Source organism: Lithobates pipiens, unplaced genomic scaffold (assembly GCF_037356315.1).
Source record: "Lithobates pipiens isolate NorthernLeopardFrog02 unplaced genomic scaffold, aLitPip1_a1.2 Scaffold_18, whole genome shotgun sequence".
In the NCBI taxonomy this organism is placed as follows: Eukaryota; Metazoa; Chordata; class Amphibia; order Anura; family Ranidae; genus Lithobates; species Lithobates pipiens.
In genome coordinates, this window is record NW_027507758.1 from 657,537,310 (window position 1) to 657,564,372 (window position 27,063).

The 27,063-nt window shown below is 53.0% G+C and overlaps 1 protein-coding gene across 2 annotated transcripts in view; it reads right to left on the reverse strand.

The window, feature by feature from the left end:
• The window catches only part of LOC143989355 (lysocardiolipin acyltransferase 1-like), a 149,191-nt gene that overhangs the window by 96,304 nt on the left and 25,824 nt on the right, over positions 1–27,063 (reverse strand). For both annotated transcript variants that reach the window (XM_077489457.1, XM_077489456.1), the window contains exon 4: positions 23,831–23,977. In XM_077489457.1, coding sequence (XP_077345583.1) covers positions 23,831–23,977 — 147 coding nt within the window. The remainder of the gene's footprint in view (positions 1–23,830; positions 23,978–27,063) is intronic.

Sequence of the window (27,063 nt, forward strand, 5' to 3'; positions counted from 1 at the left end):
TGAATCACATTGACTTGTATGGCAGATCTATGACCACCAATGAAGGGTTCCTCGGGATGGTGGAACGGCTCTGCGGAGTGAATCACATTGACTTGTATGGCAGATCTCTGACCACCAATGAAGGGTTCCTCGGGACGGTGGAACGGCTCTGCGGAGTGAATCACATTGACTTGTATGGGAGATCTCTGACCACCAACGAAGGGTTCCTCGGGACGGTGGAACGGCTCTGCGGAGTGAATCACATTGACTTGTATGGCAGATCTATGACCACCAATGAAGGGTTCCTCGGGACGGTGGAACGGCTCTGTGGAGTGAATCACATTGACTTGTATGGGAGATCTCTGACCACCAATGAAGGGTTCCTCGGGACGGTGGAACGTCTCTGCGGAGTGAATCACATTGACTTGTATGGCAGATCTCTGACCCCCATTGAAGGGTTCCTCGGGACGGTGGAACGGCTCTGCGGAGTGAATCACATTGACTTGTATGGGAGATCTCTGACCACCAATGAAGGGTTCCTCGGGATGGTGGAACAGCTCTGTGGAGTGAATCACATTGACTTGTATGGGAGATCTCTGACCACCAATGAAGGGTTCCTCGGGATGGCGGAACGGCTCTGCGGAGTGAATCACATTGACTTGTATGGGAGATCTCTGACCACCAATGAAGGGTTCCTCGGGATGGTGGAACGGCTCTGCGGAGTGAATCACATTGACTTGTATGGGAGATCTCTGACCACCAATGAAGGGTTCCTCGGGACGGTGGAACGTCTCTGGAGTGAATCACATTGACTTGTATGGGAGATCTCTGACCACCAATGAAGGGTTCCTCGGGATGGTGGAACAGCTCTGTGGAGTGAATCACATTGACTTGTATGGGAGATCTCTGACCACCAATGAAGGGTTCCTCGGGATGGCGGAACGGCTCTGCGGAGTGAATCACATTGACTTGTATGGGAGATCTCTGACCACCAATGAAGGGTTCCTCGGGATGGTGGAACGGCTCTGCGGAGTGAATCACATTGACTTGTATGGGAGATCTCTGACCACCAATGAAGGGTTCCTCGGGACGGTGGAACGTCTCTGGAGTGAATCACATTGACTTGTATGGGAGATCTCTGACCACCAATGAAGGGTTCCTCGGGACGGTGGAACGGCTCTGTGGAGTGAATCACATTGACTTGTATGGGAGATCTCTGACCACCAATGAAGGGTTCCTCGGGATGGTGGAACAGCTCTGTGGAGTGAATCACATTGACTTGTATGGGAGATCTCTGACCACCAATGAAGGGTTCCTCGGGATGGCGGAACGGCTCTGCGGAGTGAATCACATTGACTTGTATGGGAGATCTCTGACCACCAATGAAGGGTTCCTCGGGACGGTGGAACGGCTCTGCGGAGTGAATCACATTGACTTGTATGGGAGATCTCTGACCACCAATGAAGGGTTCCTCGGGATGGTGGAACGGCTCTGCGGAGTGAATCACATTGACTTGTATGGGAGATCTCTGACCACCAATGAAGGGTTCCTCGGGACGGTGGAACGGCTCTGTGGAGTGAATCACATTGACTTGTATGGGAGATCTCTGACCACCAATGAAGGGTTCCTCGGGACGGTGGAACGGCTCTGTGGAGTGAATCACATTGACTTGTATGGGAGATCTCTGACCACCAATGAAGGGTTCCTCGGGACGGTGGAACGGCTCTGTGGAGTGAATCACATTGACTTGTATGGGAGATCTCTGACCACCAATGAAGGGTTCCTCGGGACGGTGGAACGGCTCTGTGGAGTGAATCACATTGACTTGTATGGGAGATCTCTGACCACCAATGAAGGGTTCCTCGGGATGGTGTAACGGCTCTGTGGAGTGAATCACATTGACTTGTATGGGAGATCTATGACCACCAATGAAGGGTTCCTCGGGATGGTGGAACAGCTCTGTGGAGTGAATCACATTGACTTGTATGGGAGATCTCTGACCACCAATGAAGGGTTCCTCGGGACGGTGGAACGGCTCTGTGGAGTGAATCACATTGACTTGTATGGGAGATCTCTGACCACCAATGAAGGGTTCCTCGGGACGGTGGAACGGCTCTGTGGAGTGAATCACATTGACTTGTATGGGAGATCTCTGACCACCAATGAAGGGTTCCTCGGGACGGTGGAACGGCTCTGTGGAGTGAATCACATTGACTTGTATGGGAGATCTCTGACCACCAATGAAGGGTTCCTCGGGACGGTGGAACGGCTCTGTGGAGTGAATCACATTGACTTGTATGGGAGATCTCTGACCACCAATGAAGGGTTCCTCGGGACGGTGGAACGGCTCTGTGGAGTGAATCACATTGACTTGTATGGGAGATCTCTGACCACCAATGAAGGGTTCCTCGGGATGGTGTAACGGCTCTGTGGAGTGAATCACATTGACTTGTATGGGAGATCTCTGACCACCAATGAAGGGTTCCTCGGGATGGTGGAACAGCTCTGTGGAGTGAATCACATTGACTTGTATGGGAGATCTCTGACCACCAATGAAGGGTTCCTCGGGACAGTGGAACGGCTCTGTGGAGTGAATCACATTGACTTGTATGGGAGATCTCTGACCACCAATGAAGGGTTCCTCGGGACGGTGGAACGGCTCTGTGGAGTGAATCACATTGACTTGTATGGGAGATCTCTGACCACCAATGAAGGGTTCCTCGGGACGGTGGAACGGCTCTGTGGAGTGAATCACATTGACTTGTATGGGAGATCTCTGACCACCAATGAAGGGTTCCTCGGGACGGTGGAACGGCTCTGTGGAGTGAATCACATTGACTTGTATGGGAGATCTCTGACCACCAATGAAGGGTTCCTCGGGATGGTGGAACGGCTCTGCGGAGTGAATCACGACTCTGGAGGTCACAGGTGGATTATGAGGAGAAGGTAGGTCCGGAGCTCCGGAACTTTCCATCATCAATTATTTCCAGGCAGGTGAGAAAAATTATCTCTGGAAAGAATGATGGAAAAAAATCCCCCAGGAGACATCACACCTCACTCCTAATAAAGGAAGAGTCGGCTTTATTCTAATGACACCACAAGCCCCGCCTACCCACTCCAATCAATGACGTGTTCTCACAGCTAAAGCAGAACTCCAGGCAAAACTACAAAACACCAGAGATGGTTCACCTGACAATTTACATTCCTGACCATCCAGTTCTGAGATTTATACAGCTCTGTTTCTACTGACTGACGCTAATTGTTTCAAGACAGGTGCAATTTAAAAGGGACATTAACTCAAACAGTGAAGACCTTTGACCGGTCCTCTGTCCTCTGCTGCAGGGAGATCACAGACAATACTGGTGACTGGTCCTCTGTCCTCTGCTGCAGGGAGATCACAGACATTACTGGTGACCGGTCCTCTGTCCTCTGCTGCAGGGAGATCACAGACAATACTGGTGACCGGTCCTCTGTCCTCTGCTGCAGGGAGATCACAGACAATACTGATGACCGGCCCTCTGCTGCAGGGAGATCACAGACAATACTGGTGACCGGTCCTCTGCTGCGGGGAGATCACAGACAATACTGGTGACCGGTCCTCTGCCCTCTGCTGCAGGGAGATCACAGACAATACTGGTGACCGGTCCTCTGTCCTCTGCTGCAGGGAGACCGCAGACAATACTGGTGACCGGTCCTCTGTCCTCTGCTGCGGGGAGATCACAGACAATACTGGTGACCGGTCCTCTGTCCTCTGCTGCGGGGAGATCACAGACAATACTGGTGACCGGTCCTCTGCCCTCTGCTGCAGGGAGATCACAGACAATACCGGTGACCGGTCCTCTGTCCTCTGCTGCAGGGAGATCACAGACAATACTGGTGACTGGTCCTCTGTCCTCTGCTGCGGGGAGATCACAGACAATACTGGTGACCGGTCCTCTGTCCTCTGCTGCGGGGAGATCACAGACAATACTGGTGACCGGTCCTCTGCTGCAGGGAGATCACAGACAATACCGGTGACCGGCCCTCTGTCCTCTGCTGCAGGGAGATCACAGACAATACTGGTGACCGGTCCTCTGTCCTCTGCTGCAGGGAGATCACAGACAATACTGGTGACTGGTCCTCTGTCCTCTGCTGCGGGGAGATCACAGACAATACTGGTGACCGGTCCTCTGCTGCAGGGAGATCACAGACAATACTGGTGACCGGTCCTCTGTCCTCTGCTGCAGGGAGATTACAGACAATACTGCTCATCACTGAGTGCAGCTTGCCCAGCTCAGGTCCTCTCTAAGGAGACATTGTCGCTTTGATCCCACCACCCCGACCCAGTTATACTCCTCTGCTGCATTTAAATGACCAGTGCCGGTGACCAGGGGGGTGTGGTGGTGTCACATGACATTGCTTACCTCTAGTAATTGGCTGCAGTGACAGGGGAAGAGGTCACATGATCCTCCATACCAGGAAGTGGCGGGTATTGAAGAATATAGGGGGTCAGTGTCTCTTTAATGAGCCTGTGCCAGTCTCGGTGTTCAAAATAGAACTACAAACTCTTTGAGCTGAAGATCTATAAATAACAAGCGGGAAGCGGCGTCTAGACGCGGGATTTCAGTAATCTCTCCACCATCATAACGAAGTAATAAAAGAGGAAATGGCCTGCGATCCAGACATCTTCCTATCATCCCAATGACGGCTCTGGGGGGGGAGGGGGGAGGTTATGAATGTCCGTCTCTCTATAAAGAGGATTCCTCATCACTGGATGGACAAGCACAGAACATGACCTCCTCACCCCCTTCTCCAGACTGACCACGCCGGGCACAAAATGGTGTCAGCCCTGCTCAGCTGGCTTCTGTTAAATGACTGAATCCCCCCCCCCCCGCACAATATTGGGGAGAGTTGTTCTGTAGTTCATGAGAAGAACTAGGAGGACTCATCGAGACGGCACAGGGTGGCTCTAAAATTCAGGCAGGACTGAAGAATTTCAATGAAGTTTTCATACGGTGTTCCCCTTTAAACACCTTGTTGCTCCTCTGACTCTGTATAACATTTATATTCCTCTCCAGTGTTTATCTGCCTCCGAATCTCAATAAACGCACCCATCCCCCGCTCAGAGAACAAGTACCGTATGATGATCTCTGTAATCAGACAGCGGGATACATTCAATGACTCGTTACAAAGCCTCAATTTTAATCAAATCCTCCTCCAAGGTTTACATAACACATCCTCCCTGCACACCGGAGACAAGAGAGGCCCGTCTACCACGACTAGATCATCACTGCAGACCAGAGAGGCCGGTCTACCACCACTAGATCATCACTGGAGACCAGAGAGGCCCGTCTACCACCACTAGATCATCACTGGAGACCAGAGAGGCCCATCTACCACGACTAGAACATCACTGGAGACCAGAGAGGCCCGTCTACCACCACTAGATCATCACTGGAGACCAGAGAGGCCCGTCTACCACCACTAGATCATCACTGGAGACCAGAGAGGCCCGTCTACCACCACTAGAACATCACTGGAGACCAGAGAGGCCCGTCTACCACCACTAGATCATCACTGGAGACCAGAGAGGCCCATCTACCACCACTAGATCATCACTGGAGACCAGAGAGGCCCGTCTACCACCACTAGATCATCACTGGAGACCAGAGAGGCCCGTCTACCACCACTAGATCATCACTGGAGACCAGAGAGGCCCGTCTACCACCACTAGATCATCACTGGAGACCAGAGGGGCCCGTCTACCACCACTAGATCATCACTGGAGACCAGAGGGGCCCGTCTACCACCACTAGATCATCACTGCAGACCAGAGAGGCCCGTCTACCACCACTAGATCATCACTGGAGACCAGAGAGGCCCGTCTACCACGACTAGATCATCACTGGAGACCAGAGAGGCCCGTCTACCACCACTAGATCATCACTGCAGACCAGAGAGGCCCGCCTACCACCACTAGATCATCACTGGAGACCAGAGAGGCCCGTCTACCACCACTAGATCATCACTGGAGACCAGAGAGGCCCGTCTACCACCACTAGATCATCACTGGAGACCAGAGAGGCCCGTCTACCACCACTAGATCATCACTGGAGACCAGAGAGGCCCATCTACCACGACTAGAACATCACTGGAGACCAGAGAGGCCCGCCTACCACCACTAGATCATCACTGGAGACCAGAGAGGCCCGTCTACCACCACTAGATCATCACTGCAGACCAGAGAGGCCCGTCTACCACCACTAGATCATCACTGGAGACCAGAGAGGCCCGTCTACCACCACTAGATCATCACTGCAGACCAGAGAGGCCCGTCTACCACAACTAGATCATCACTGCAGACCAGAGAGGCCCGTCTACCATGACTAGAACATCACTGGAGACCAGAGAGGCCCGTCTACCATGACTAGAACATCACTGGAGACCAGAGAGGCCCGTCTACCACCACTAGATCATCACTGGAGACCAGAGAGGCCCATCTACCACGACTAGAACATCACTGGAGACCAGAGAGGCCCGTCTACCACCACTAGATCATCACTGGAGACCAGAGAGGCCCGTCTACCACGACTAGATCATCACTGGAGACCAGAGAGGCCCGTCTACCACCACTAGATCATCACTGCAGACCAGAGAGGCCCGTCTACCACGACTAGAACATCACTGGAGACCAGAGAGGCCCGTCTACCATGACTAGATCATCACTGGAGACCAGAGAGGCCCGTCTACCATGACTAGATCATCACTGGAGACCAGAGAGGCCCGTCTACCACCACTAGATCATCACTGCAGACCAGAGAGGCCCGTCTACCACAACTAGAACATCACTGGAGACCAGAGAGGCCCGTCTACCATGACTAGATCATCACTGGAGACCAGAGAGGCCCGTCTACCACCACTAGATCATCACTGCAGACCAGAGAGGCCCGTCTACCACAACTAGAACATCACTGGAGACCAGAGAGGCCCGTCTACCACCACTAGATCATTACTGGAGACCAGAGAGGCCCGTCTACCACGACTAGAACATCACTGGAGACCAGAGAGGCCCGTCTACCATGACTAGATCATCACTGGAGACCAGAGAGGCCCGTCTACCACCACTAGAACATCACTGCAGACCAGAGGCCCGTCTACCACGACTAGATCATCACTGCAGACCAGAGGCCCGTCTACCACGACTAGAACATCAATGGAGACCAGAGAGGCCCGTCTACCACGACTAGAACATCACTGGAGACCAGAGAGGCCCGTCTACCACCACTAGATCATCACTGGAGACCAGAGAGGCCCGTCTACCAGGACTAGATCATTACTGGACACCAGAGAGGCCCGTCTACCACGACTAGATCATCCCTGGAGACCAGAGAGGCCCGTCTACCACCACTAGATCATCACTGGAGACCAGAGAGGCCCGTCTACCAGGACTAGATCATTACTGGAGACCAGAGAGGCCCGTCTACCACCACTAGATCATCACTGGAGACCAGAGAGGCCCGTCTACCACCACTAGATCATCACTGGAGACCAGAGAGGCCCGTCTACCAGGACTAGATCATTACTGGACACCAGAGAGGCCCGTCTACAAGGACCAGATCATCACTGGAGACCAGAGAGGCCCGTCTACCAGGACTAGATCATTACTGGACACCAGAGAGGCCCGTCTACCAGGACTAGATCATCCCTGGACACCAGAGAGGCCCGTCTACCACGACTAGAACATCACTGGAGACCAGAGAGGCCCGTCTACCACGACTAGATCATCACTGGAGACCAGAGAGGCCCGTCTACCACCACTAGATCATCACTGCAGACCAGAGAGGCCCGTCTACCACGACAAGAACATCACTGGAGACCAGAGGGGCCCGTCTACCATGACTAGATCATCACTGGAGACCAGAGAGGCCCGTCTACCATGACTAGATCATCACTGGAGACCAGAGAGGCCCATCTACCACCACTAGATCATCACTGCAGACCAGAGAGGCCCGTCTACCACAACTAGAACATCACTGGAGACCAGAGAGGCCCGTCTACCATGACTAGATCCTCACTGGAGACCAGAGAGGCCCGTCTACCACCACTAGATCATTACTGGAGACCAGAGAGGCCCGTCTACCACGACTAGAACATCACTGGAGACCAGAGAGGCCCGTCTACCATGACTAGATCATCACTGGAGACCAGAGAGGCCCGTCTACCACCACTAGAACATCACTGCAGACCAGAGGCCCGTCTACCACGACTAGATCATCACTGCAGACCAGAGGCCCGTCTACCACGACTAGAACATCACTGGAGACCAGAGAGGCCCTTCTACCACGACTAGAACATCACTGGATACCAGAGAGGCCCGTCTACCACCACTAGATCATCACTGGAGACCAGAGAGGCCCGTCTACCAGGACTAGATCATTACTGGACACCAGAGAGGCCCGTCTACCACGACTAGATCATCCCTGGAGACCAGAGAGGCCCGTCTACCACCACTAGATCATCACTGGAGACCAGAGAGGCCCGTCTACCAGGACTAGATCATTACTGGACACCAGAGAGGCCCGTCTACCAGGACCAGATCATCACTGGAGACCAGAGAGGCCCGTCTACCAGGACTAGATCATTACTGGACACCAGAGAGGCCCGTCTACCAGGACTAGATCATCCCTGGACACCAGAGAGGCCCGTCTACCACGACTAGATCATTACTGGAGACCAGAGAGGCCCGTCTACCACCACTAGATCATCACCGGAGACCAGAGAGGCCCGTCTACCACCACTAGATCATCACCGGAGACCAGAGAGGCCCGTCTACCACCACTAGATCATCACCGGAGACCAGAGAGGCCTGTCTACCACGACTAGATCATCACCGGAGACCAGAGAGGCCCGTCTACCACCACTAGACCATCACCGGAGACCAGAGAGTCCGGTCTACCACGACTAGATCATCACTGGAGACCAGAGAGGCCCGTCTACCAGGACTAGATCATTACTGGACACCAGAGAGGCCCGTCTACCACGACTAGATCATCACTGGAGACCAGAGAGGCCGGTCTACCACGACTAGATCATCACTGGAGACCAGAGAGGCCCGTCTACCACGACTAGATCATTACTGGAGACCAGAGAGGCCCGTCTACCATGACTAGATCACTGGAGACCAGAGAGGCCGGTCTACCACGACTAGATCATCACTGGAGACCAGAGAGGCCCGTCTACCAGGACTAGATCATTACTGGAGACCAGAGAGGCCCGTCTACCACGACTAGATCATTACTGGAGACCAGAGAGGCCCGTCTACCACGACTAGATCATCACTGGAGACCAGAGAGGCCGGTCTACCACGACTAGATCATCACTGGAGACCAGAGAGGCCCGTCTACCAGGACTAGATCATTACTGGACACCAGAGAGGCCCGTCTACCACGGCTAGATCATCCCTGGAGACCAGAGAGGCCCGTCTACCACGACTAGATCATTACTGGAGACCAGAGAGGCCCGTCTACCACGACTAGATCATCACTGGAGACCAGAGAGGCCGGTCTACCACGACTAGATCATCACTGGAGACCAGAGAGGCCCGTCTACCAGGACTAGATCATCACTGGACACCAGAGAGGCCCGTCTACCACGACTAGATCATCACTGGAGACCAGAGAGGCCCGTCTACCACCACTAGATCATTACTGGACACCAGAGAGGCCCGTCTACCACAACTAGATCATCACTGGAGACCAGAGAGGCCCGTCTACCACGACTAGATCATTACTGGACACCAGAGAGGCCCATCTACCACAACTAGATCATCACAGGAGACCAGAGTCTACCACGACTAGATCATCACCAGAGAGGCCCATCTACCAAAACTAGATCATCATTGGAGACCAGAGAAGCCCATCTATCACAACTAGATCGTCACAGGAGACCAGAGACAAGAGAGGCCAGTCTACAACTAGATCACCGGAGACCAGAGAGGCCAGTCTATCACGACTAGATCATCACTGGAGACCAGAGAGGCCGGTCTACCACGACTAGATCATCACTGGAGACCAGAGAGGCCCGTCTACCAGGACTAGATCATTACTGGACACCAGAGAGGCCCGTCTACCAGGACTAGATCATCCCTGGACACCAGAGAGGCCCGTCTACCACGACTAGATCATTACTGGAGACCAGAGAGGCCCGTCTACCACGACTAGATCATCATTAAAGACCAGAGAGGCCCGTCTACCACGACTAGATCATTACTGGACACCAGAGAGGCCCGTCTACCACAACTAGATCATCACTGGAGACCAGAGAGGCCCGTCTACCACGACTAGATCATTACTGGACACCAGAGAGGCCCGTCTACCACGACTAGATCATCATTAAAGACCAGAGAGGCCCGTCTACCACCACTAGATCATTACTGGACACCAGAGAGGCCCATCTACCACAACTAGATCATCACAGGAGACCAGAGTCTACCACGACTAGATCATCACCAGAGAGGCCCATCTACCAAAACTAGATCATCATTGGAGACCAGAGAAGCCCATCTATCACAACTAGATCGTCACAGGAGACCAGAGACAAGAGAGGCCAGTCTACAACTAGATCACCGGAGACCAGAGAGGCCAGTCTATCATGACTAGATCATCACTGGAGACCAGAGAGGCCGGTCTACCACCACTAGATCATTGGAAGAGCTGCGGACTGGGCTGCACGATAGATAAATGAGACCCCTACCTATCTGAGACACAAGCCTGATTCCCATCACTGCTTTACCTGCATGGAGTGCTCTCTACTTTCCTCACAGGTCTGATCCTTCCAGTGAGCTCTCTCTCTCCTCTCCTTCCAGTGAGTGCTCTCTCTCCTCTCCGATCCTTCCAGTGAGCGCTCTCCTCTCCTCACAAAGCTGATCCTTCCAGTGAGCGCTCTCTCCTCTCCTCTCAAGACTGATCCTTCCAGTGACCGCTCTCTCCTCTCATGTCTGATCCTTCCATTGAGTGCTCTCTCCTCTCCTCACGTCTGATCCTTCCAGTGAACGCTCTCCTCTCCTCACATGTCTGGTCCTTTCACTGAGCTCTCTTTCTCCTCTCCTCACATGTCTGGTCCTTCCAGTGAGCGCTCTCTCCTCTCCTCTCCTCACATGGCTGGTCCTTCCAGTGAGCTCTCTCTCCTCATGTCTGATCATTCCAGTGAGTGCTCTCTCCTCTCTTCACATGTCTGGTCCTTCCAGTGAGCGCTCTCTCCCCTCATGTCTGGTCCTTCCAGTGAGCGCTCTCTCCTCTCATGTCTGGTCCTTCCAGTGAGCGCTCTCTCCCCTCATGTCTGGTCCTTCCAGGGAGCACTCTCTCCTCTTCTCACATGGCTGGTCCTTCCAGTGAGCTCTCTCTCTCCTCATGTCTGGTCCTTCCAGTGATCGCTCTCTCCTCTCCTCATGTCTGATCCTTCCAATGAGCACTCTCCTCTCCTCACATGTCTGATCCTTCCAATGAGCGCTCTCCCCTTTCCTCACGTCTGGTCCTTCCAGTGAGCGCTCTCTCCTCTCTTCACATGTCTGGTCCTTTCAGTGAGCGCTCTCTCCTCACATGTCTGGTCCTTCCAGTGAGCGCTGTCTCCTCTCCTCACATGTCTGATAATTGTAATTCTGGTCATGGTGAAGCGCTGTCACTGAGGTAGGAGCCGTGCTTGTATCGGTACACAGGGTTCTTTTCCAGAAAAATCCATTCTGCTCAGAATAACTCTCCTCTGAAGAGATAAGTGCGGATCATTCAGAGCTTTGGCTGGGAGTTAATGGATTTACCGCTCTTCATTTCTAGGAAGAAGCTCAATTATCCAAAAACGACTAAACCCACAAATGGCGACCAGCAAGGAGCTGAACTGAACGAGGAGTCCACAAAACGATGCAGTGAGCGATCGCCATAACGAGAACACACTGTGCATCATCACTGACCAACCAGAGCACATCCTACCAATCACATTCCTGTACAGAGGACAGGGCTGCCATGCCGGTCCTCTTCTGATAATGCTAGTTGCCTGGCACAGACCCAGAAGAAGCATGCAGCAAATAAAAAGTTAGGACTCAATGACTCTCAAAGTAACTGAGCCAATGCTTCGGCATGACAGCCAAGCAACCAGCGTCTTCAAAGGGCAGATCAGCAATGGCGACCTCTGATCTTTCACGGCAGGCTTACTTTAATGTGAACCTCTGCTTTGTCCATGTAAAACTTCAAGGGTTCTTACGCATGGGCCGGCTGAGCCTGTTCAGCATAGGTGCCTGCGTATTTCCTGCACCTGGGCAGCCCACGGCTTGCCACTGACCCGAATGGCCGTGCACTGCTGTACTCTGGTATATGGCGGTGCTATCGTGAACACGAGTACAGCGTATAGGCCTGATCCCTGTCCAGGAGTAACAGAAGGTTCAGAGCGGCAGCTGAACTGCCAATAGGAAGCCAGCATTGGATACCAGCAGCACACTGACTTCCTATGTGAGAAGAAAGAGGGTGCAGCGTTAAAAAATGGGAATTTTTTTTTTACCTGTAAAATCCAATTCCTGGAGTACATACCAGAACACGAAGCATCTTCATATCTACGACAATAGGGTTATGCGGCCACCTACAGGTGATTGGACACTGGCAAAACTAAAGGGAATCCCCTCTTAGACATAACCCCTCCCCAGTAGGCAGGACTTCAGGTTTGTAGCAAGCCATAAACCACACCACAGGGAGGAGGGATCTCCATGTCCTTCGTCCTTACAACAAATCCTCCATCCCTTTAGCGTACATTACGGGAGCAGCGTTATTAATCCTTACTATCATGGATGTCACAAAGCACTGAACATGGTGGAAGGGCAACAAGCCAACAGGGCCTAAAATAACAGAAACAAGAAAGAACCTCACGCAGCAGACTGCAGAATAATGCGACCAAAGGTGGCCTCCTCAGTGGCTCTAACATTCACCTGATAATGTTTTGTAAAAGTCTGATGACGGGTGGCCCAGGAGGCACCTACACCCCTGGTAGAATGAGCCCTCACCAAAAAAGGTGGAACCTTCTCTTTTAAACTCTAAGCTTCATAAATCCAAAAGGGAAATAGTAGATTTTAAAGCCAAAGGACCCTCCTTTTGGGCCCCAGAGGGCACACGGGGAATCGAAACACTAAATTGTGACATATGACTTCTGGTAACTCCTAATGGTATGAAGAACATGAGATGTGTATAGAGCCTTGTCCCCCGACTGAGGCTGAGGACTAAGGGAAGGCAATCTAATATCTAGGCTGAGATGGAAGGCAAAAAAGGCCAATAACCAGCTTGTCACATTGGAGAACCAGGAATGATCCCTTCCAGCAAAGGACTGCCAGTTCCCAAATCCCACTAGCCAAAGTACGGCAACTAGAAACATCCATCAAAAGAACCAAGGAAGGTCCCAAATGGGCTCAAATATTTCTGTAAAACAGAATGAACCAAACTGACATCCCGCAGAGTCAGCGGCGGTCTGACTGGAGGAGCAATTCACTGGACACCCTGTACCAAGGCACACACCAAGGAATGAGAAGAAACTGTCCTCCAAGAAATGACTACCAAGGATGACATCTGACCATTGATCATACCCAAGGCCAGTCACAGATCCACCACCATTTGGAGAAAAGCCAAGATCGGCCGACAACAAACCTGCGAAGATGAAAACACCCGGCATCACCGCAGGTAGTATAAGATTTCCAAGTCCTGTGCTAAATCTTCCTCGAAGAAGCCTTCCTATCTTTTCAAAGTATAGAAACAACTGAATCAGAGAACCCTCCATCTAGTCCAGTTCGGTTCAGACATTGCTTCTTGTTTAAAGGTAACTGCAAGCTGCTGTCAGAACCGGGATCTGAACTCACAACCCCCGCTGCGTTCCGGCAGTGGCTCTTCTTGCTGTGCCACCTGAGATGCCGGACAGCTCCCTGACTGACCCTTTGGACTTTATTGTCTTGTCTCTTTTTTCGGGTGAACCTTGAACTCTTTGCTCCTCCCATGAACTTCTTGATTTAGGCCATGTCTCTACACTTCCTGTTTGACAGATTGTTCTGCTCCCTCCAGCTGATATTTTTCTCCTTTGCGCAGCTGTCCCTATCACCACTACCACTTGTTACCGACCTTTGGCTTGTTCCTCAACTATGCTTGTGCTTGATCCTTACATGCAACCACTTGTTACCGACCTTTTGCTTGTTTACGGACTACGCTTCTGTTTGATCCCTACCTGCTATATCTGCTACTGGACCCTGGCTTGCTCACCTCCTGGTGGGGCGATCCTAAGAACTGTGACCTGGTACCAAACACACAGCAAAACCCATGCACCGTATCAGGAGTTCTGGTGAATACCGGTTAGTACTTACACTCCGCACCTTGGCTGAGCCCGTGTCATGCACCAGGGTGACCTGTTTGTGTACTTATCCAGCTGGTCATTGGGAGTCCCTCTACTGCTGTAGCTACTGGTCTCCAAGTCTGAGCCTGACCGTGACAGCTGCCTTTAATTTGCTAACGTGTTGTCACCTTGCATCAATGGTTTACAGTGCTGACAAGGGCTGCCAAGACATCCAGACTCATTCTGGAGTCCCAGTAGACACTGATAGTGCCCCTCACAAAGCCCAGTCCATCAACCTTGGATGACCATTACTAAAATGGTATCTGAAGACTTCCTTTGCTAGATGTATTAAGGCAAGTCTTGTCACGATGAGGTTTGTAAGCAATGAGTGTTCCATATTAGTCTTTACATATCCTTCAATGGAGAACTCCACCCAAGACTAACAAGAAAGAGATCCTCAGATATGAGATTTCATCCCCCTGGGTTGGTTACGACACGTGTGAATGAAGATAAGATCTACAACATGGATAATCATCTGCGGGTACACACCCATTCCCGTTATTGTAATATTGGGCTGTCTGCCAGCCCTGACAGTTACCGGCTGTTATATTGCGTCTGATCCTTCTACATACCTAAGCCGATTCCTTCCCTGTCCCCTCCTGGGCCTTGTACCGGTCCTTCTGGTGGACCCTCCCCCTATATTAGTATGCTGGGCACCCGCAGGATTGTGAGTTTAGATACTAATTTAAAGGGACCCTGTCACTTTGATCATTCATTTTTGCACATAGGTCTCACCCCCTCAATGGCACGGGTACTTACCCAGCCACGGGCTCTACATAAATAGAGAAGGTGATGGTGTCCTTTTAAAGACTTAAAAGGCTCAACAAGAAGGACCTCATACACTGCAATAGCATATGGAAGTGATGAGGACACCCAGGTACAGGAGATCACATGACTCTTGCTGGGGATAACCTTACAGGGTTTAGGGAGTAGCAGGGGGGTGGGGGTGGGGGGCAGTGAAGGTAAGGCAACTATGTACAGCTAGTGGGGCCACCAATAAAGTCTACCAGATGCCGAGCCCAACTGACTTCAATTTAATTGAGCTGAATACATTCCAGATGTATCCAATCCAAAAGGGGGCAATGTCTTAGATCAGGGATATGCAATTAGCGGACCTCCAGCTGTTGCAGAACTACAAGTCCCATGAGGCATAGCAAGACTGACAGCCATGAGCATGCCACCCAGAGGCAGAGGCATGATGGGACTTGTAGTTTTGCAACAGCTGGAGGTCCGCTAATTGCATATCCCTGTCTTAGATAGTAGCGTTTCTTCAGGAAGCAGCCAGAGTAGAAAACCCAGTCCCCTGATAGCATGCTCCGCGTGGAATTAGTGGACTCTCTGCAGAGGTCCAACATGCCCTCTGCCAAGTCAGACCTATAACTCTGCAAACAGCTAATGACCTGAGCCGATTGCAGAGCTTTAGGTCTGACTGAGGGGGGGGGGGGTGGCTGGCTCTGGGACCTGTGAACATGGGGACTTCATCTTTCTGCTGGTTCTGAGACCTGGGAACACTGGAACTTTGTCTTTCTGCTGGCTCTGGAACCAAGAACCCCCCCATCTTTCTGCTGGCTCTTCACCCGGGAACACTGGAACACCATCTTTCTGCTGGCTCTGGGACCACTGGAACCCTGTCCTTCTGCTGGCTCTGGACCTGGGAACACTGGAACCTCATCTTTCTGCTGGCTCTGGACCTGGGAACACTGGAACCTCATCTTTCTGCTGGCTCTGGACCTGGGAACACTGAAACCTTTATCTTTCTGCTGGCTCTAGATCTGGGAACAGTGGACCCTCCTCTTTCTACTGGCTCTGGAACCTGGGAAGACTGGACCATCGTCCTCCTGCCGGCTCAGATTCCGGTCATTCAGAGAAGGTTGGTTCCTGCCAGTTGCAGGACTGACCTCTCAGGGCAGATCAGCAGGAGACAAATGAGAGGGACTCTGCAGGTAGTCCATGTTCCTGAGTGGGACTACCTGGGATGAAATGGTATCAGTCCATATTCTGTTCAGAGGGGCCCTTTAATAAATGAGTGACTTTCATTTGAACACGACCAGTAACATTTTTTTATTTTCTGAGTTGGAGCCAATTGGCAGCTGGTTGACGTTCGCCCCGCGTTCCTCCCCTCTGGGGATCCCAGCAGTAGCCTTAAACAAACACACATTTCATCTTGGCAGACTTTGTTTTGGAGGGACTTCAGAGATGGAAAGAGATACAAATACCGTTTACCGATCTTTGAAAAGTCGCAGCGTTTGAAGTGGGAGATAAAAATACAAGACGAGTCGTTTCTAACCCATAAACCCGATCCCAGCAGCGATGAACCATTCCATTCAGAAGACAACGGCGGGAGAGATTGTGAACAGATGTGTCCGAGGACCCAAAAATGTCCTAAAATAGAAAGTGGAAAATATGGATAGAAATGTCCGAGGAGCAGAATTAGATCTGTCTGGGTGAAGGGTCAGTTCATCATATGGAAGGTATGAGGGGGGGGGGGCAGGGATCTGTCAGTGATGGGCCAACACACCGTATGGAAATTCTCAGGGGGGCTGGATATCTGGCAGACTGAGGAGTCAGTACTTCGTATGGAAGGTGTAGGGGGTCAGGCCATTGCTTCGAGATATGTTCCCGTTCCTTTCATGGTTTATGGTGCTCCAACCCACCTTGGGGTCTTCAAATTACCCCTTCAAAATGTCAAACAAATGAAAGAAGACCTGTACTGTGGAAGCTGTGCCCAAAAAAGACAAGCAGCCCAAAAAAGACCAGTCACCAGCATTGTCTGGTCTCCCTGAAGCTTATATTTCCCCTATTGCTGACTAACCATAATAACCAGCGGGGAAATGAAGCAGAAGGAGAGGAGGAGAAAGCACAGATACACAGAATAGATGAAGCAGGGAGATTCTTGCACTGCAGATCCTCAAGCACAGCTCCCCTTCCAGCAAGGGGAACCATGATCAACACAGCAGTGACATCACCAAATCTGGGGAGACTAGCAGTCAGGGGCAGCAGTGCCTTAGATACTCTCACACTGCAGATATACAGCTCCGATCAGAAAGTGCACTGATATAAGACGGGTCCAGGAACGGGAAGTGCACCGATATAAGGAGTGCCTAGGCACAGGAAGTGCACCGATATAAGGAGTGCCCAGACACAGGAAGTGCACCGATATAAGGAGTGCCCAGACACAGGAAGTGCACCGATATAAGGAGTGCCTAGGCACAGGAAGTGCACCGATATATGGAGTGCCTAGGCACAGGAAGTGCACCGATATAAGGAGTGCCCAGACACAGGAAGTGCACCGATAAAAGGAGTGCCTAGGCACAGGAAGTGCACTGATATTTATTAGGAGGAATTGTAGAAAGGTAGATTTTCAGGGTGGTACTCAGGCACAGTTCCCATCTCTAGACATTCCCAAGAAGATGACAGATCTTCCCTTTGATAACCAATCAGGAGAAGAAGAATCTTGGAAGATTAATGGTGAGGACCAATTACAGAACCTCCAGGGCAGAGATCTTGCTCCGACAGTCCTCACTCGGGCTGGCCATACACTGCACACATTCTGGTCGCTTCCCGATGAAATGTGATCAGTGAGCGGCCGTCTTGCTCCTCTCCTGGCTGATATCTTTCAATTGAAAAGTCAGCTGATCAGTGCCTGGATCCAATAAAAAGCAGCCACTCTACGGGCGTTCTGACAGACGGCAGGGCTGGTCTTGTTCAGGCACTTCCTGTTATAAAAGGTGACAACACCTCTCTGCCTTCTAATTCTGCTCCAGCCTGTCACACGGGCTTCTGATGGAGGCTATAAGCAGCCGCTTCAAGGAACATTACACTGGTGTCACCATCAGGAAATCCAACCTGAGAAATGCCAGGCAGCCATTGCTGAAGCATGTCGAGACTGGAAGTGGCTAAAAAGAGGCTGCAGTAAATTAGCAGCACTGAGATGTAATAAAGCAGGTGTCTCAAACTGGCGGCCCTCCAGCTGTTGCAAAACTACAAGTCCCATCATGCCTCTGGCTGTGGGAATCATGCTTGTAACTGTCAGCCTTGCAATGCCTCATGGGAGTTGTAGTTTTGCAACAGCTGGGGGGCCTCCAGTTTGAGACCCCCTGTAATAAAGGATAAAAAGAGTGAATAGAGGGATTCTTCCTTAAAGAAATGCAATTATGACATCATCTCTCACACTTCATGGACATTTCCCGTACGGACCGCTTCATGTGGCGATATAATTGGCTTTTCGTAAGATAAACAATCAACCCGTTACTTTGTTATTTGGGAAGAACTCGTCTTTCTTTTGGCAACATTTTGCAACTATTTTTTTTTTCCTCCAAAAAAAAAAAGGGGGGGGGGGGGGGGGGGAATTCCTCGAACACTAAACTGAGGGCCGGACACTCAGACAGCGAACAACTTGTGGATGAATCTGGTGTCAGCCGAGGTCTGAGATCTACCAGATAGAAAAACGTGTGAAGAGCGGACCGCGGGCCGCAAATCTGGGAAGCAGAGGCTGAAAAGCCCAAGAGATCTGCTGGCCGGAGCTCCGAAAAGGGGGAAGGGGAAGCCCTAGGAATGAGCGGTGTCATCCGCCTGGCAATGTGGAGCGGGAGGCACCTGAAGGGAGGACAATAAGGGACTGGCGAATAGAAGCCGGATAGTCTAGAAGACAAAGGGAAGCTCAATATCTTTATTGAAGTGGAAGGAAGAGAGAGAGACCACCTTGGGTAGAGGGGAAGGTCTTGGCCCCACGATTGTCCTGAGTGATATGGCCATCAGCTGCGAGAAACTCCAAAAAGACATAATGGGCAGGAGGAAGGCGACTATCCATGAGAGGTCTTCTATGAGGAGATCTCTAATCCGAGTGACACCGAGAAGGTTTCTGGAAAAGGACAGACAAGCCAGAAATCTGTCCCTTAAGGGAGGTCACAGCCAAGCGCTCGATAGACCAGACTGAAGAAAAGCCAAGATACGGGTGACAGAACATTCCCTGGGACTCGGACATCTTTCCTCACACCCGATGAAGAAGACCTTCCATGTAGATCTTTATGGAAGTCGATTTTCTCCCTCTGGGTGAGGTTAGGGTGATCATATCACATGTTCCCCTTTCCATCTGGAATATGGGTCCAATTGCCATCAAATCTAGTCTACTTAGAGAAGGCCATGGCCGGTCTGCCAACAGTCTGTGTACTGCGTCCTTCTGAAACAATCCGGTGCGATGAGAATCACGGGAATCCTTACGTCCTCCACTTCTACAACAAGCGATGGAGCGGCAGCTTGTGGTGTCTGTTTCAGCCACCATGTTTATCCCAATATGGGGGTTCCGTTCGTGGAGCGTAGATGCTGGCAGCCGCCATGCTTATCCCAGTACGGGGGTTCTGCTAGTACAGTGTAGACTCCGATAGCCGCCATGTTTATCCCAGTACAGGGTGACCATTGGTAGAGTGTAGACGTTGGCAGCCACCAGGTTTATCCCAGTACGGGGGTTCCGTTGGTAGAGTGTAGACTCTGGAAACCACCATGTTGTCCCAGTACGGGGGTTCCATTAGTAGTGTAGATGCTGGAAACCACCATGTTGCCCCAGTACCGGGGTTTCATTAGTAGAGTGTAGATGCTGGAAACCACCATGTTGCCCCAGTACGGGGGTTTCATTAGTAGAGTGTAGATGCTGGAAACCACCATGTTGCCCCAGTACGGGGGTTTCATTAGTAGAGTGTAGATGCTGGAAACCACCATGTTGCCCCAGTACCGGGGTTTCATTAGTAGAGTGTAGATGCTGGAAACCACCATGTTGCCCCAGTACCGGGGTTTCATTAGTAGAGTGTAGATGCTGGAAACCACCATGTTTTCCCAGTATGGGGGTTTCATTAGTAGAGTGTAGATGCTGGAAACCACCATGTTGTCCCAGTACAGGGGTTTCATTAGTAGAGTGTAGATGCTGGAAACCACCATGTTGTCCCAGTACAGGGGTTTCATTAGTAGAGTGTAGATGCTGGAAACCACCATGTTGTCCCAGTACAGGGGTTTCATTAGTAGAGTGTAGATGCTGGAAACCACCATGTTGCCCCAGTACCGGGGTTTCATTAGTAGAGTGTAGATGCTGGAAACCACCATGTTTTCCCAGTACGGGGGTTCCATTAGTAGAGTGTAGATGGTGGAAACCACCATGTTGCCCCAGTACAGGGGTTTCATTAGTAGAGTGTAGATGCTGGAAACCACCATGTTTTCCCAGTATGGGGGTTTCATTAGTAGAGTGTAGATGCTGGAAACCACCATGTTGCCCCAGTACAGGGGTTTCATTAGTAGAGTGTAGATGCTGGAAACCACCATGTTGTCCCAGTACGGGGGTTTCATTAGTAGAGTGTAGATGCTGGAAACCACCATGTTGCCCCAGTACAGGGGTTTCATTAGTAGAGTGTAGATGCTGGAAACCACCATGTTTTCCCAGTACGGGGGTTCCATTAGTAGAGTGTAGATGGTGGAAACCACCATGTTGCCCCAGTACAGGGGTTTCATTAGTAGAGTGTAGATGCTGGAAACCACCATGTTTTCCCAGTATGGGGGTTTCATTAGTAGAGTGTAGATGCTGGAAACCACCATGTTGCCCCAGTACAGGGGTTTCATTAGTAGAGTGTAGATGCTGGAAACCACCATGTTGTCCCAGTACGGGGGTTTCATTAGTAGAGTGTAGATGCTGGAAACCACCATGTTGCCCCAGTACAGGGGTTTCATTAGTAGAGTGTAGACTCTGGAAACCACCATGTTGTCCCAGTATGGGGGTTCCGTTGGTAGAGTGTAGATGCTGGAAACCGCCATGTTTTCCCAGTATGGGGGTTTCATTAGTAGAGTGTAGATGCTGGAAACCACCATGTTGCCCCAGTACGGGGGTTCCATTAGTAGAGTGTAGACTCTGGAAACCACCATGTTGTCCCAGTATGGGGGTTCCGTTGGTAGAGTGTAGATGCTGGAAACCGCCATGTTGTCCCAGTACAGGAGCTCCATTAGTAGAGTGTAGATGCTGGAAACTGCCATGTTGTCCCAGTACGGGGGTTCCATTAGTAGAGTGTAGATGCTGGAAACCCCCATGTTTATCCCAGTACAGGGGTTCCGATGGTAATGTGGAAAGGCTGGAAGCTGTCATGTTTATCCCAGTACATGGGTTCTGTTGGTAGAGTGTAGACCCTGGCACCCACCATGTTTATCACAGTATGGGGGTTCGGTCAGTGGAGTGTAGACACTGGCAGCCGTCATGTTTATCCCAGTACAGGGTGACCGTTGGTAGAGTGTAGACGCTGGGTGCCCTGTGTCAGTCTCCTATACATAACACAACACCTTCCTATAATCTGCTTTTAGTAAATAGTGATAATTAGTCTCAGGGAGGAGGAGTCAGGGGGCGGAGAGTTAATAATACGATGATGTCACATTGACGTGACGTCTCTCCCACCTGCAGGAGACAGGAGACGAGAAGAAAAAGGGGATCCCCAATGCTGCACATCTATTTAGTGCAGTGATGAAAGAGACAACCTCAGCCTGGATTTCCGCCAGCCCACGTCTCCAACATGCTTTGCTCCTCCCCCAGAGCTTAATCGCGATTAAACTGTGTGGGGGTGGGGAGAAACGCGTTGGTCGCGTGGCCTGGCAGGAGTCCAGGCTGAGGTCTCTTCCATCGCTACACTATATGCCTGGATGTGCGGCATTGGGGATCCCTTTTTTCCACTCTTCAGCGGGCACAGGAGCGGGGGGGCTCCATTCCACAATCCCCATCGCTCCCCCCAGCATAAGAGTCTGAAGGGCACACTAATCTTCCATGGGTTGCAGGAGACGGGTAGCAGCGTGAGAACATCTCCTGATCCCGACTCCTGGCTGTGCGGATTTGTCTGCTCGCCCCGCGCTCTGTGTGATCGGGGGATGAGAATAATCTGCCTACATAAAATGATGGGATCCGTCAGGGGGAGCCACATGGAGGAGGCCAAATATTACCGCCAACAGTGGGGAGAACGTTTGTTTGAGGTGAAGGTTGGCGGGGGGGAGGGAGGGGGCGGGAAGGGGGCGGGGAGAACGTTTGTTTGGGGTGAAGGTTGGCGGGGAGCAGGGAGGGGGAGGGAAGGGGGGTGGGGAGAACGTTTGTTTGGGGTGAAGGTTGGCGGGGGGGAGGGAGGGGGCGGGAAGGGGGGTGGGGAGAACGTTTGTTTGGGGTGAAGGTTGGCGGGGGGGAGGGAGGGGGCGGGAAGGGGGGCGGGGAGAACGTTTGTTTGAGGTGAAGTTTGGCGGGGAGCAGGGAGGGGGAGGGAAGGGGGGTGGGGAGAACGTTTGTTTGGGGTGAAGGTTGGCGGGGGGGAGGGAGGGGGCGGGAAGGGGGGTGGGGAGAACGTTTGTTTGAGGTGAAGGTTGGCGGGGGGGAGGGAGGGGGCGGGAAGGGGGGCGGGGAGAACGTTTGTTTGAGGTGAAGTTTGGCGGGGAGCAGGGAGGGGGAGGGAAGGGGGGTGGGGAGAACGTTTGTTTGGGGTGAAGGTTGGTGGGGGGAGGGAGGGGGCGGGAAGGGGGGCGGGGAGAACGTTTGTTTGAGGTGAAGGTTGGCGGGGGGGAGGGAGGGGGCGGGAAGGGGGGTGGGGAGAACGTTTGTTTGAGGTGAAGGTTGGCGGGGGGGAGGGAGGGGGCGGGAAGAGGGGGCGGGGAGAACGTTTGTTTGGGGTGAAGGTTGGCAGGGGGGGAGGGAGGGACGGGAAGGGGGGGCGGGGAGAACGTTTGTTTGAGGTGAAGGTTGGCGGGGGGGAGGGAGGGGGCGGGAAGGGGGGCGGGGAGAACGTTTGTTTGGGGTGAAGGTTGGCGGGGGGAGGGAGGGGGCGGGAAGGGGGGCGGGGAGAACGTTTGTTTGAGGGGAAGGTTGGCGGGGGGGAGGGAGGGGGCGGGAAGGGGGGGCGGGGAGAACGTTTGTTTGGGGTGAAGGTTGGCAGGGGGGGAGGGAGGGACGGGAAGGGTGGCGGGGAGAACGTTTGTTTGGGGTGAAGGTTGGCGGGGGGAGGGAGGGGCGGGAAGGGGGGTGGGGAGAACGTTTGTTTGAGGTGAAGGTTGGCGGGGGGAGGGAGGGGGCGGGAAGGGGGGCGGGGAGAACGTTTGTTTGGGGTGAAGGTTGGCGGGGGGAGGGAGGGGGGCGGGAAGGGGAGAGCATTTGTTTGGGGTGAAGGTTGGTGGGGGAGGGGGGAATGGGAAGGAGGAGGATGGAGGAACTTCTCTCACATCCAAAGAACTTCTCCTGCAGAAGATTCCTTCACAAATCTCCCGGGACTCCATCCTCTTCTCTTATTGGTTCCCTGAGGTCTATTGAAGGAACGGTGCACCTTAAAGGGGAACTCCACCATATCTGAGCGCAACAAACTTCATTTGTCATATTTAAAGCAACCTCCCCCTCCCCCTCCGATGATGTCATGACCCAGTATGACAGGTGAGGCACACGGCTCCACCCACTGAAGGGAGGTCCACTCACCGGTCAGGTCGGTCCCCTCCGGGAAGAAGAGAAGTTGGAGTGGCTCTTTAATGTCACAGAAATAATCCAACATGGATTCAAAATGGCTTCTGTCCTCCTCCCACTTCCTGCGGATGAAGATGAAGGAGGCGACCTGCATCGCCCAACCTGCAATGAGAAGAAGACACAGTGAGGGTGGAGGAGGGGAGATGGGGGGGTCAGATATGAGGGGTGAGATCGGACAGGAGGGGGGGCGATCAGATATGAGGGGTGAGATAGGAGGGGGGGATCAGATATGAGGGGTGAGATCGGACAGGAGGGGGGGGTCAGATATGAGGGGTGAGATCGGACTGGGGGGGATCAGATATGAGGGGTGAGATCGGAAAGGAGGGGGGGGATCAGATATGAGGGGTGAGATCGGACAGGAGGGGGGGGATCAGATATGAGGGGTGAGATCGGACAGGAGGGGGGGGGGGGTCAGATATGAGGGGTGAGATCGGACAGGAGGGGGGGGAGATCAGATATGAGGGGTGAGATCGGACAGGAGGGGGGGGATCAGATATGAGGGGTGAGATCGGACAGGAAGGGGGGGGGGTCAGATATGAGGGGTGAGATCGGACAGGAGGGGGGGGGGTCAGATATGAGGGGTGAGATCGGACAGGAGGGGGGGAGATCAGATATGAGGGGTGAGATCGGACAGGAGGGGGGGGATCAGATATGAGGGGTGAGATCGGACAGGAAGGGGGGGGGGGTCAGATATGAGGGGTGAGATCGGACAGGAGGGGGGGGATTAGATATGAGGGGTAAGATCGGACAGGAGGGGGGGGGATCAGATATGAGGGGTGAGATCGGACAGGAGGGGGGGGATCAGATATGAGGGGTGAGATCGGACAGGAGGGGGGGATCAGATATGAGGGGTGAGATCGGACAGGAGGGGGGGGGATCAGATATGAGGGGTGAGATCGGACAGGAGGGGGGGGAGATCAGATATGAGGGGTGAGATCGGACAGGAGGGGGGGGATCAGATATGAGGGGTGAGATCGGACAGGAGGGGGGGGGTCAGATATGAGGGGTGAGATCGGACAGGAGGGAGGGGATCAGATATGAGGGGTGAGATCGGACAGGAGGGGGGATCAGATATGAGGGGTGAGATCGGACAGGAGGGGGGGGATCAGATATGAGGGGTGAGATCGGACAGGAGGGGGGGGATCAAATATGAGGGGTGAGATCGGACAGGAGGGGGGGGGAGATCAGATATGAGGGGTGAGATCGGACAGGAGGGGGGGGGGGTCATATATGAGGGGTGAGATCGGACAGGAGGGGGGGGATCAGATATGAGGGGTGAGATTGGACAGGAGGGGGGGGATCAGATATGAGGGGTGAGATCAGATATGAGGGGGGATATCGGACAGGAGGAGGGGGGGATCGGATATTAGGGGTGAGATCGGACAGGAGGGGGGGGATCAGATATGAGGGGTGAGATCGGACAGGAGGGGAATGAACGGAATGAGGGTCTCGGCAGAGGACTGAACACAATGAGGGTCCCGGCAGGTGAATGAACTGAATGAGGGTCTCGGCAGGGGAATGAACAGAATGAGGGTCTAGGCAGGTGAATGAACGGAATGAGGGTCTCGGCAGGGGAATGAACAGAATGAGGGCCTCGGCAGGGGAATGAACGGAATGAGGGTCTAGGCAGGGGAATGAACGGAATGAGGGTCTCGGCAGGGGAATGAACGGAATGAGGGTCTCGGCAGGGGAATGAACGGAATGAGGGTCTCGGCAGGGGAATGAACGGAATGAGGGTCTCGGCAGGGGAATGAACGGAATGAGGGTCTCGGCAGGGGAATGAACGGAATGAGGGTCTCGGCAGGGGAATGAACGGAATGAGGGTCTCGGCAGGGGAATGAACGGAATGAGGGTCTCGGCAGGGGAATGAACGGAATGAGGGTCTCGGCAGGGGAATGAACGGAATGAGGGTCTCGGCAGGGGAATGAACGGAATGAGGGTCTCGGCAGGGGAATGAATGGAATGAGGTCCTCAGCAGGTGAATGAACGGAATGAGGGTCCCGGCAGAGGAATGAACGGAATGAGGGTCTCGGCAGGTGAATGAACGGAATGAGGGTCCCAGCAGAGGAATGAATGGAATGAGGGTCCCGCATCAATACAGCACAATGTTGTCACCTATAAGAAGCTCACAGCTGACATTCAATCTGAATATATTTCCGCTTCCCTGGTCCCCCTCCCCCCTCTACATTCCCATCCCTTTTTTTATTCACTGTGATGTCATCGCCGGGTCTCTAGTCTTCTCTATGCAGCACAGGCAGATCATGGCTGGTGGGAGGGGCCGGCAGCGGGCTGTACATGGCTTCCTGATAATAGCCCAGCCTCCGGCCTCAGTACTCCTCTCAGCCCTCAGTCCTGTAAGCAGTGGGAGGAGTTATGCAAATATCAACATGCCCTGATGGGTGGGTGTCAGTCTGGAAAAGTGGGCGTTCCTAGGTGTGTTGTATTTAAATAGGTACCGCCCCCACATGTTACGTCGAGCCTCCATGATTGTTAGATCTGAAATCCAATGAATGAATGAATGAAAGGGGCGGGGCTAGGTACAGCCAGGCTGGGGGAGGAAAGAACTAGATGATGATGGACTTCCTCCTGCCAGGAAATGAGGCGGGCTCTATCTGATTGGCTGCACATTGTGAGAATTTCTCTGATGTCCAGGACTCTGAACCAAGAAAACCCAGGTTCCTGGAAATAACACATACTGTGGTCTCAGGTGGTGGGTCCCCCGGTGTGGGGTAGGGGCCGGGGGCACAGACTACGGTCTCAGGTGGGGGAGGAGGCACAGACTACGGTCTCGGGTGGGGGCACAGACTACGGTCTCGGGTGGGGCCGGGGGCACAGACTACGGTCTCAGGTGGGGGAGGGGGCACAGACTACGGTCTCGGGTGGGGGCACAGACTACGGTCTCGGGTGGGGGAGGGGGCACAGACTACGGTCTCAGGTGGGGGAGGGGGCCCAGGCTACGATCTCAGGTGGGGGAGGGGGCACAGGCTACGATCTCAGGTGGGGGAGGGGGGCCCAGGCTACGGTCTCAGGTGGGGGAGGGGGCCCAGGCTACGGTCTCAGGTGGGGGAGGGGGCACAGGCTACGGTCTCAGGTGTGGGGGAGGGGGCACAGGCTACGGTCTCAGGTGGGGGAGGGGGCCCAGGCTACGGTCTCAGGTGGGGGAGGGGGCCCAGGCTACGATCTCAGGT